The sequence below is a fragment of the Sprattus sprattus genome, assembly GCF_963457725.1.
Source record: "Sprattus sprattus genome assembly, chromosome: 17".
NCBI lineage: Eukaryota > Metazoa > Chordata > Actinopteri > Clupeiformes > Clupeidae > Sprattus > Sprattus sprattus.
In genome coordinates, this window is record NC_137915.1 from 5920522 (window position 1) to 5933104 (window position 12583).

The 12583-nt window shown below is 48.9% G+C and overlaps 1 protein-coding gene across 1 annotated transcript in view; it reads left to right on the top strand.

Moving 5' to 3' along the window:
- The window catches only part of kmt2ca (lysine (K)-specific methyltransferase 2Ca), a 130263-nt gene that overhangs the window by 82813 nt on the left and 34867 nt on the right, over window positions 1-12583 (top strand). Inside the window, exons 22-27 of the mRNA XM_080855301.1 lie at window positions 2603-2680; window positions 3096-3311; window positions 5657-5788; window positions 9088-9207; window positions 9512-9633; window positions 11319-11517. Of these exons, the coding sequence (XP_080711427.1) occupies window positions 2603-2680; window positions 3096-3311; window positions 5657-5788; window positions 9088-9207; window positions 9512-9633; window positions 11319-11517 (867 nt within the window). The remainder of the gene's footprint in view (window positions 1-2602; window positions 2681-3095; window positions 3312-5656; window positions 5789-9087; window positions 9208-9511; window positions 9634-11318; window positions 11518-12583) is intronic.

The following is a 12583-nucleotide window of genomic DNA, read 5'->3' on the forward strand; positions in this document are numbered from 1 at the left end:
ATACACCTGTACCCCAATATCCAGTCATACTGTCAGATCCAGTACTCACACCACACATACACCTGTACCCCAATATCCAGTCATACTGTCAGATTCAGTACTCACACCACACACACACCTGTACCCCAATATCCAGTCATACTGTCAGATCCAGTACTCACACCACACATACACCTGTACCCCAATATCCAATCACACTGTCAGATCCAGTACTCACACCACATATACACCTGTACCCCAATATCCAATCATACTGAGATCCAATACTCACACCACACAAACACCTGTACCCCAATATCCAATCATACTGAGATCCAATACTCACACCACACACACACACCTGTACCCCAATATCCAATCATACTGTCAGATCCAGTACTCACACCACACATACACCTGTACCCCAATATCCAGTCATACTGTCAGATCCAGTACTCACACCACACATACACCTGTACCCCAATATCCAGTCATACTGTCAGATCCAGTACTCACACCACACATACACCTGTACCCCAATATCCAGTCATACTGTCAGATTCAGTACTCACACCACACACACACCTGTACCCCAATATCCAGTCATACTGTCAGATCCAGTACTCACACCACACACACACACCTGTACCCCAATATCCAATCATTCTGTCAGATCCAGTACTCACTGTCGCTGCCAAATGTGAGTCCCTGCCTGATGTGAGTCCGCATGCGCAAACACAAACGGTTCACGCATAATGTGGGTTTATTTACTGGTATATTTAATTGTGTTGTAAGCGGTGACGAGCGCATTTGTTTACGTTTGAAATCCACCAAGGTTTATGATGTTACGCTTCAAGTTTATTGAATCATTAGTTAAGCAGTGCATTCATTACTAGTAACAGTAATACAACATAGCCCCATATGTTGACGTTGAGCCTTATGCTGTTAACCATGTACAACACAATTAAATATAAAATTAAATGTAACGGTATAATGCGTTAAAACCAGCCCCATATGTTGACGGTGAGCCTTAGCTGGTCACCGTTTACAACACAATTAAATATACCAGTAAATAAACCCACATTATGCGTGAACCGTTTGTGTTTGCGCATGCGAACTCGCATCTGGCAGGGACTCACATTTGGCAGCGACACTCACACCACACATACACCTGTATCCCAATATCCAATCATACTGTCGGATCCAGTACTCACACCACACACACACCTGTACCCCAATATCCAATCATACTGTCAGATCCAGTACTCACACCACACATACACCTGTACCCCAATATCCAGTCATACTGTCAGATCCAGTACTCACACCACACAAACACCTGTACCCCAATATCCAATCATGCTGAGATCCAATACTCATAACACACAAACACCTGTACCCCAATATCCAATCATACTGTCAGATCCAGTACTCACACCACACAAACACCTGTACCCCAATATCCAATCATGCTGAGATCCAATACTCATAACACACATACACCTGTACCCCAATATCCAATCATACTGTCATATTCAGTACTCACACCACACATACACCTGTACCCCAATATCCAATCATACTGAGATCCAGTACTCACACCACACACACACCTGTACCCCAATATCCAATCATACTGTCAGATCCAATACTCACACCACACATACACCTGTACCCCAATATCCAATCATACTGTCAGATCCAGTACTCACACCACACAAACACCTGTACCCCAATATCCAATCATACTGTCATATTCAGTACTCACACCACACCTGTACCCCAATATCCAATCATACTGAGATCTAGTGCTCACACCACACAAACACCTGTACCCCAATATCCACTCATACTGTCAGATCCAGTACTCACACCACACCTGTACCCCAATATCCAATCATACTGTCAGATCCAGTACTCACACCACACAAACACCTGTACCCTAATATTCAATCATACGGTCAGATCCAGAGGTATTCATTAGTGAACTCTGCCCAGGTGTTTCACAAGTATTCTGTGCTGAGGTACTGTACTTATGCTTTACTCCGATCATACTGCATGTTGCTCTTTGTTCAGAAGGACTCTTCATGCTTTACTCCGATCATACTGCATGTTGTCCTGTGATCAGAAGGACAGAAGGACGCCATAACGGCGTGTTATGGCGTCCGGCTGTAAATTAGTGAATGATGCCACAGGCCATTGATCATTGTGATCCAATGCAACATGATCCCTCGTTAGATGATTCCATGTAATGTAATACCCTCCCATAGAGTGTGGCGTCCATCATTTGTTTTTAAAGGGATAGGTCTATGTTTTTAAAGGGATAGGTCTGTGTTGTTCGTTCCTCCTAATGATCTTGCATTGTGGTCAGTGAAGCTTTGCTACCACCGATGCTTTTGAGAGATTCATTAAAAAAAAGCAGATGGTCGGAATTTCGAATCGCTCTGCAATCTGTTCCGCTCTTTCCCCCTCGACTCGCCGTTAATCATGGCGTTCTGGGTTGGGCGTTCATAGCTCCCATATGCAGGCCATCAGGACTAATGAGGGTGTTTGTTTGTGTGTGTGTGTGTGTGTGTGTGTGTGTGTGTGTGTGTGTGTGTGTGTGTTTGTATTGCTTACCCAGGTGGCGTGACCGTGACTCTCAGTGATCGGAGCGAGTCTCCCATAGTTGCACAGATCATCACCAAAGTGAAGGAGCCGGGTAAGGGCCATGCTGCCTTGTTCTGTTGTTTTAATGATTTATCTGTTTGCTGAGATATACTCATACTCATACACACACACACACACACACACACACACACACACACACACACACACACACACACACGAACACACAAAGACATGAACATACACACACATGAACACACACACACACACACACACACACACACACACACACACACACACACACACACACACACACACACATGCACACACACATGAACACGCTGTGGGCAAAGATCTTTGAAGTTCAAAAGGCCTGGTTCCAGTGTCCCTATATTATAATGTTATTGTTAATCACCACATAACAGAACAGAGCTCTTCAGTACGAACACCCATGAGTGACCCAAACCCCCCCGCCCCCCCGTCCCCCCCCCCCGTCTCTCCCCCTCCAGTAGAGTACCAGAAGACGTACACGCAGGACGGTGTGTGTCTGACCGAGTCGGGTCTGAGCCAGCTGCAGGCGCTCTCTGCCCCGGCCCAGCGGCGGCGCCGACCCAAGCCCAAACTCAAGCTGAAGATCATCAACCAGAACAGCGTGGCCGTGCTCCAGACCCCACCGGACCTCCTCTCCGAGCTGTCCCGAGACGGGGACCTCGACGACAGCCGAGGCAAGCCTTCACCCGCTCTCTGTGGCTCCGTGTTTGTTTACCCAGTTTGTTTGTTTGTTTGTTTGTTTGAGCAGTGAGCGTGTGTGTGGTGTGTGTGGTGTGTGTGGTGTGTGTGGTGTGTGTGGTGTGTGTGGTGTGTGTGGTGTGTGTGGTGTGTGTGTTTTGGGGGTTTTGAGGACAAAGCTTTGTTATTTTGTGCATTTGTTTGGTTGTTGTCTGGACAAAGATATGGATCAAGAAATTTCCACCGTGCCCATTCAGTGACTTACACACACACACACACACACACACACACAGAATAATAGTTGGCAATTTTCTGCCCCCATGCTGAGAGGCTTTGACCGCATGTTGCTTTCAGGCACTTTGATTCCACCCCACTAGCGATGTCAGAAGGCGACGGACACATTTAGCAACTTCAAGGCGTCTAAGCCCTCTCGATATTAAAGCAGAACTTTTCAAAGTGGAGAGAAACTGAAGGAGAGAGGGGAAGGAGGGGAAGATTAAACATAGAAAATGAGACAGGACGAGGTGGATTGGTGAAAGTAACACTCCAATTAATGTCTTAAAAGCGTGAAAATCTTAAGTTTGTCACATGAGTCTGGCCTATTTGAAGAGAGAGAGAGAGAGAGAGAGAGAGGGAGGTAGAGAGAGAGGGAGGTAGAGAGAGAGGGAGGGAGAGAGAGGGAGAGAGAGAGAGGGAGAGGGAGAGAGAGGGAGAGAGAGGGAGAGAGTGTATGTCAGACAAAGATATATGGAGGCAGGGAAGGCAACGAGAGAGCAAAAAAGCTAAAGAAAATGAGAGTGAGAGGAAACGGGTTGGAGCTGGTGGGGGGGGGGGGGGGGGTGGAAGCCATGTAATGAATTTGACTTGGAGAGGGAAGAAAGTCTTCAGCAACAGCAGTCAGCAAATTACACCTGCCTTGGCATTTCTGAGCCGAAGGAGGGAGAGAGGGAAGGAGGGAGGGAGAGAGGGAAGGAGGGAGGGGGGGGCGCCTTGGCAGCCGAACAACATGACTGCCCTCCCCTATTCATCAGTGCAGAGCGGAGAGAGGGCAAGCAGGGGGTAATAACCAAGAACTGGGCCATGGTTTTAACCCCCTCCTGCCCCTGCCAGGGTCTAGCATCCACATTTGGATGGATGGATGGATGGATGGATGGATTGAAAGATGGATGGATGCTGACGAACAGGTGCAGACATGCGTATGATGATATGGGTGATATGTTATTCCTCCATTGTAAACACTCATGACTTATTCATGCTGAGTGGCGTTGGGTCTATGGGAGGCTTGGGCTCGTGTGATAGGAGGGTTTCTTGGAACACAGGAGTGGAGAGGCCAGTGAATGGACACGGGCTTCTCTCCCTCTAATGGCTGTTGTATAATGGAGTCTGCTTATTTAGATTGGAGGCCTGGCTGATCTGAAGGTCTGGGCTCTCAGCATGTTCGCTGCCGCTGCTGCTGCAGCTACTGTGACACACATATACTGACACACACACACACACACACAACCACACACACACACACACACACACACACACACACACACACACACACACACTCATTCCATCTCCCTCCAGCTCTCTCGCACAGTATTTTTCCACACTGCATGAAGCTAGCAAGAACTGTGTGACCATGAACCGACTGTGTGATAATGCTTGCACGCACGCACACACACACAGACACACACACACACACAAAGGCACACACACACACACCCATGCGCACACAAGTGTTGGTAAGAGGACCACCCATTAAAATTACATTAGGAGAACTGGAACAAGAAAATGCGTCTGTATATGTGCCTCTGTGTGCGTCCGTCTCTGGGTACGTCTGAGTGCGTCTCTGTGTGTGTCCGTCTGTGTGTGCGTCTCTACGTCTCTACGTGCGTGCGTCTGTGCGTCCATATCTGTGTGAGTGCGTCTCTGTGTGCTTGAGACTGTGTGTGTGTGCGTCTCTATGTGCGTGTGTCTCTGTGTGCGTCCGTCTGTGTGTGCGTGCGTCTCTACGTGCGTGCGTCTGTGCGTCCATATCTGTGTGAGTGCGTCTCTGTGTGCTTGAGACTGTGTGTGTGTGCGTCTCTCTGTGCGTGTGTCTCTGTTTCAAGCGTCTGTGTGTGCGTCTGTGTGTGTGTGCCTTTCTGACCATTTACACTTGCCACATGAGTGTATTAACATGTTCCCATGCACTCCTAAATGTGTGTGTAAGGAGGAAGGAGAGTGCATACAGGTCTCTGTGTTGAATTTATTGTTTTTCCGTTTTTTCACTGGACCCAAATCTAATATATATATATGTGTGTGTGTGTGTGTGTGTGTGTGTGTGTGTGTGTGTGTGTGTGTGTGTGTTTAGAGGGTGACCTGCTCCTGGACTGCGAGGGCAAGTCTGACTCTAGCCCAGAGCGCGAGCCCACTGAGGTCGATGCCAAGGGGGAGGATGGCGCCGACGGCAACAAGAAGAGGAAGAGGAAGCCCTATCGGCCAGGTAAGAGGAAGAGACAGTGATAGAATGAGCAGGAAGGAGAGTGAATGAGAGGGAGATGGAGAGAAGTGCAAGACAGAAAGAGAGAGAGAGAAAGAGAGGATGGGGGCTGTAAGGGAGGGGGAGAGGTGCACTTATCGGAGAGGACAGCTCCACTGGACTGTGAAATGGCGTGGACCCTAAGTAGCGTCCCACAGTGCAGTGCTCTTTAAAGCCGTCTGACTGAGGAAGCTTCCAGAAAAGAGCACTCCCTTTTCCTCCCCATCTCTGCTGTAACACACACACACACACACACACACACACACACACACACACACACACACACACACACACACACACACTCCTTTTCCTTCCCATCTCTGCTGTAATCTCCTCAGAAAGGAATGATCCATTTACTTGTGCTTTTTTAAAGTGGGGGGCTTGATGAGGCTCCCCCCGGTGTATCTCATCTCCACTCGACACACTGACGGGTACACACTCGCATAGGCAGCTGCAGCTCCCAGCCTGTCTCACTCTGCCCACACACAGACACACAGACACACAGACACACAGACACACAGACACACAGACACACAGACACACAGACACACAGACACACAGACACACAGACACACAGACACACAGACACACAGACACACAGACACACAGACACACAGACACACAGACACACAGACACACAGACACACAGACACACAGACACACAGACACACAGACACAGACACAGACACAGACACAGACACAGACACAGACACAGACACAGACACAGACACAGACACAGACACAGACACAGACACAGTCTTTGGTGTGTAGGTGTGCAGTGTACACTACATATGTTGTTTGTTTGTTTTTGGCCCAGTTTACTCTTATGGGCTTTAGTCTTCCTGCCTCATGTTAGGGGTGTCATGTTATCTGCTCAAGTGCATCTAATGCGTGTGACCACAAAAATAGTGTTGCAGAGAAGTAGCATAGCACACGAACAAACACTTACACACACACACACACACACACACACACACACACACACACACACACACACACACACGTGTACACACAATAACATAGACGTGCATACAGACCCAGTCCGCTTTCAGCTCACTTCGCATTTATCTCTCATACAATTGTAAGTGGTGTGTTTTAGTGTTTTGTGAGCAAGCGCAGGCGATTGTTTTGGCACACAATGCCCAGCGCTCAATCTTTGAGCCAGTGATTCTGGTCAGTGGAGTAGTCCTCCAGATGTAGAGCTACTGAGCAGTCTTTCTTCTTCTGGTGCTCGGAAGGAAATCAGCTCCATTGTGGTTGCAATCTCCCTTCAGATTCAGATGAAAAGTGTGTGTGTGTGTGTGTGTGTGTGTGTGTATGTGTGTGTGTGTGTGTGTGTGTGCCTGTGCTAGTGCGTGTGTGTGTGTGGTAGGTTGCATTCAGGTCTGTTGCTCCCATGTTTCTGTCTATGGTGAACGCAGAGAGCAGAGACCCTGCACTGGCTAACAAATATGCACATTGACAGTGAACCCAAATGGCCGACATGGAGTCGCTGCTCTTTACCTTAACCTGGTAACCTGCCCTGAGCACGTGTCCTCCCCTCCAGCCCAAACTGCTTCCATAGAACTGGAGCTCTTGTCAAACCTACAGGAAGTTAATCTAGGGACTGATTCCAGATCAGCCTAAACTGCTTCCATAGAACTGGAGCTCATGTCAAACCTACAGGAAGTTAATCTAGGGACTGATTCCAGATCAGCCTAAACTGCTTCCATAGAACTGGAGCTCATGTCAAACCTACAGGAAGTTAATCTAGGGACTGATTCCAGATCAGCCCAAACTGCATCTATAGAACTGGAGCTCATGGAAACCTACAGGAAGTTAATCTAGGGACTGATCCCAGACCTGCCATTCAAGGTATATCATGACGCTACAGTAAGATTTTGGAAGGGCCAAGCTTATGCTTTCATAACAGCCCATTTGTCATAGCTCGGACAAGAGAGGGAGGATATAATAGTCGTTCACTGTGTTTCTTGGTAGTGAGGTCTGTTAATAAATGCCGACCGTAAATGCGTGAGTCTTGTGTTTTATGTCAAGTTATATTATGGGCTTGTTATGACATGGTGTGCTCATTATAATATAAATCACATTTTATTTAGCTGCAAATTAAAAAGCCACATGTTCAGCCTGGTGTCTGTGGCTCTGTGGCCCCAGGGGCTGTGGGGGGAGGAGGGTGGGGCGGCTGCAGTGGAAAGTGATCTTTGTGTTGGTGGAAAGTGGCTTAGCCATTGCAATCGTTCTTGCATGGTCTTAGATGGGCTTTAAGAAGTGTGTGTATGCGTGTGCGTGTGCGTGTGCATGCCTGCATGTACGTGCGCAGAAGCAGAATATGGGTGGGTGTGTGTGTGTGTGTGTGTGTGTGTGTGTGCCTAAACAGGCCTGATGTGAGAGGATATTTGTGTGGATGTGTGTATACGAGAGGGTCTGCGAGAAGAGAAAAGAGTACAGGAATATATCTGCACATACGCCTTCCCACCCGCTGCAGAAACCCCATTTCTCAGGTGATCCTATTTCTGGAGCGGCCCTGATGCTGAACACAGAACAGAGGGAAGCGGGGAGGAGATGAAAGGAGGGAGAGTTGGAGAGCTAGAGAGCTAGAGCGGAGAGGACAGGAGCGTAGTTGGAGAGAGGGAGAGAAGGAGAGGTGGAGAGCTAGAGCGGAGAGGACAAGAGCGTAGTTGGAGAGAGGGAGAGGTGGAGAGCTAGAGAGAAAGAGTGGAGAGAAAGAGTGGCGAGAAAGAGTGGAGAGGAAGAGTGGAGAGGAAGAGTGGAGAGGAAGAGTGGAGAGAAAGAGTGGAGAGAAAGAGTGGAGAGAAAGAGTGGAGAGGAAGAGTGGAGAGGAAGAGTGGAGAGGAAGAGTGGAGAGGAAGAGTGGAGAGGAAGAGTGGAGAGGAAGAGTAGAGAGAAAGAGTAGAGAGAAAGAGTGGAGAGAAAGAGTGGAGAGGAAGAGTAGAGTGGAGGCGAGGTAAGATTGGCAAGATGAATGGCTACAGCTGCAGACCCCCCTGGCCATGGCTCAGGGTGACGAATGGAGATTAATTCCAGGATTTCACTGTCAATGGGACCCATTATTAATCCCTCTCTCCATTAATCAATCTGGTTGAGGCTCCTGTTTGGTCTGCTCAACGTCCACATTATTCCTCCGCCTCTCTCTCTCCATCTCTCTCTCCATCTCTCTCTCCATCTCTCTCTCTCTCTCTCTCTTGCTCCATCTCACTCTCACTCCATCTCTCTCTGTTTATCTCTCTCTCTCTCTCACACTTCAGGTATCGGCGGGTTTATGGTCCGTCAGAGGAGCCGAACGGGCCAAGGGAAAACCAAACGATCCCTGAGCAGGAAGGATTCATCAGGCTCACTCAACGACAACCCTTTGGGGAAGGAGGACGGTAGGCCATGAATCACTTTGTTGTGCCTAACACAGCGTGTGTGTGTGTGTGTGTGTGTGTGTCTATGTCTGCAAGTGTCTAGGTGTGACTTGGTGGGTTGCATGTTTGTACATTTGTTGACAGCTCTCAACAGGGGGGTTTCTTTCTGTTTGGAGAGAAGATTAAGTGCCAGTACATACTCTGACTAGTACACACACACACACACACACACACACACACACACACACACACACACACACACACACACACGCACACGCACACGCACGCAAACCTCCTCCTTCACAAGCATGCTCTCTCCCCACAGGCTGGAATGAGCCAGACACACCTGTGGATGAGGCGCTGCCCCCGTCAGAGACCCCGGAGAAGAAGAAGAAATACAGGAGGAAGAAAACTCAGCTGGAGGAGGCGTTCCCCTCCTATCTCCAGGTACTGGTCTCCCTCCTCTCCTCTACTCTACTCTACTCTACTCTACTCTACTCTCCTAACCCTAAACCAGCTGGAGGAGGTGTTCCCCTCCTATCTCCATGTACTGGTATCCCTCCCCTCCTCTCCCAAACCACACTGGGGATGTGATGTGAATCCATTCCATTCAGTCAAGGCTCCAGACCCTACCCCTCCCACAGCCCCGCCTAACCCCAACCCTAGGTATCCCCTGTCACTCTCCTGCAGGCATAACTCCTCCTCCTTCTTTCCCTCCTCTTCCTCCTCCTCCTTCTCTACCTCATACCTGCAATAACGACAGGCCCCACCCCTGAATAATTCCCATTTTTAAGGCATGGGTTCTTCTAAAACTTATGTCTGACTCTGACACACTGTAGCAGTGCTCAGATGAAATGTGCGTGGTGACGGTATAATATTGGAAACGAAGAGCAGCCTTCTGAAACGCTACGCTAGCCCTGCAACCGCTAAAAGAAAGGCAGTAATGCGCAGCGGTGGGGAGGCAGCCATGCATTTAGCGCGCCAGCTGTCACTTCTCCACTGGTTTGTTCAGCGAGACCCGGGAACGGAACTCAAAAGGTCTTTGCCGGAGCGACGGTGGCCATAAATGATTCAGCGTCCCAGCGCATTACGCTTTTAATGTTTCAGCACAGTAGGGAGTACTCACCTCCGTGGGCACGAGCCTGTCGGAAAGACGCTCCAAGTGCCTGGAAACAAGTAGCGCGCACATGAGGTACGTGTGTGCACAGGCCATGCGCACGCGTGCACACAAGCACGTGTTTTTTTGGTGGGGTGGGGGTGGGAGGGCTTTGTGGGGGGGCGGATTTGCCCTGCGTTGCGTCGCGGCCCGTCACTCTCTGCGGTCCCTAGGCCTCCTGACAGATGTTCACGTCCTGGTTTGTCAGCGTCTCGCTAAACTCGGAACATAATGTAGCAGAGAGCATCATGGGACCGACCGCCTTGTTCACTGTCTCTTTTTTTTGGGTGCTTGGGGACCCCCCCCCCCCCCCCCCCCCACACACGCACACACGCACACACACACACACACACACACACACACACACACACACACACACACACACACACACACACACCCCACCTCGCCTCTCCTGTCTGCGTTCTCCATTCGGCAGGCTGAGCTCATAGCCCAGCAGGCTCCCGGACCTGAACTTAAGACTCCTTTAATTAAAAAATGACTTTCATTTGAGCTGGCGGCAGAGCATGACAAGGGCCACCAGGACGGCTCAGTGAAGTTCTAATGTGAATTTAAAAAACGTATCTGTGAGGCAGAAGCACTTAACTCTTCACTTTGGGTGGATAGCGTAGCTATGTCAGTTATCGGACCGTGTCAAACACCGGCCATTCTGTTCAACGATCAAAATGCTAAGTTTAATAATCGATCAACAATTGATATGCTCGGTTTAATAATGGACTAACATGACAACGCAAACGCTTGCCGTTAACACACGCCGTCCGATAACGGACACGGTTACGATAGGAAGGCAATGGCCAAAAAAAAGGAACAAAATGGTGGCTTCATTATTATACCACTAACCCCTCGAAATCCTGAATCACTTGTGTTTTACGTGTTGTTTAAGATGTTTCATGTCCTTGTGGAGACTTTGTTTCTAAGGTGTGTGTGTGTGTGTGTGTGTGTGTGTGTGTGTCTCTAGGAGGCCTTCTTTGGGAAGGAGCTGCTGGACAAGAGCAAGCAGAACAGACAGGTTCTGGAGCCGGGGCTGGTGGACCCTGATCATGGGACCCTCCTCGCCGAGACCAAACACGCCAGCGCCACCAGCAGCTTCCTGGACCCCTCCTCCGACCCACTTCTCAGCACCACGGCAACCGGCTCCACCAAGACCCGCACACTGCGTATGTCCATCAGCGTGGCTCTGTCTTCTGTCTGGGCTCTTTCCTCCTTATATTTTCTCTCTCTCTCTCTCTCTCTCTCTCTCTCTCTCTCTCTCTCTCGCTCTTTCTATCTTTCACATATCTTGTCTTTCTCTGCTTCCTGCTCTGTTAACTACATGGTTCCCCTTTACTGATTTTAGCTCTCCTTATTCTGTCTTTTCTTCCATCAAACACCTCTGTGCTCTTCCTCCCTCTCTCCTTTGGTCACTCTCCTCTTCTCTGTCCTCTCTTATTCCTTCCTTTCCTGTATCTGCTCAACCCCACCCTCCCCCGCCCCTCCCGTGACTACATTCATACAGAATGTAAGGCCCTCTATTCCAGTGCAAGTAGCTACAGACACACACACACAGGCATACACACACACACACACACACGTATACTCAAGTTTCTCCCTGCGTCTGTGTTCGAGTACCACGACAACGTCTCCCTAGAAGCCAAGTTGTCAGGTCGCATCAGTCATAGCCGATGCAGGGGATGCTCTCCCTCTCTCTCTCCCTCTCCCCCTCTCCCTCTCCCTCTCCCTCTCCAGTGGGTTTGCACATAGTAACATCAGTAGCACATCAACAAACCCCACTGTGAACTGTTAGTTTATTATAGAATTTCAGATGCATATTCCATGTGTGTGCAGTGATTTTGATCAGTGATTTTGAGCAGTGATTCGTTGTCGGTAACAGAACAGCTAAATTGACCGTTCAGAGATTGGATGCTTCAGCAGTGGATCCTGTCTGATTGAAACACTTCGACTTGATTGATTACTGGATTGATTATTGTTGTCAGAGGTTTGACCAATTCTGAAGGCTTTTAGAGGCGTTCTTTTTTTTATATGATTAAAGGAAATTGATAATGATTATACGGTAGAGAAAACTACTTGACACACTTGTAATCAAGGGGCAATTTTTAAAGATTAAGGTATATTTTATGGACTACTCATGTGTATATTCCGGAGTCTTTGGAGGAGAAAGGAAGATGTTTGCCTGCAGCTGTGCGTGTGCGTGTGTGTGTGTGACCCCGATCCTCCTTGGCTCTG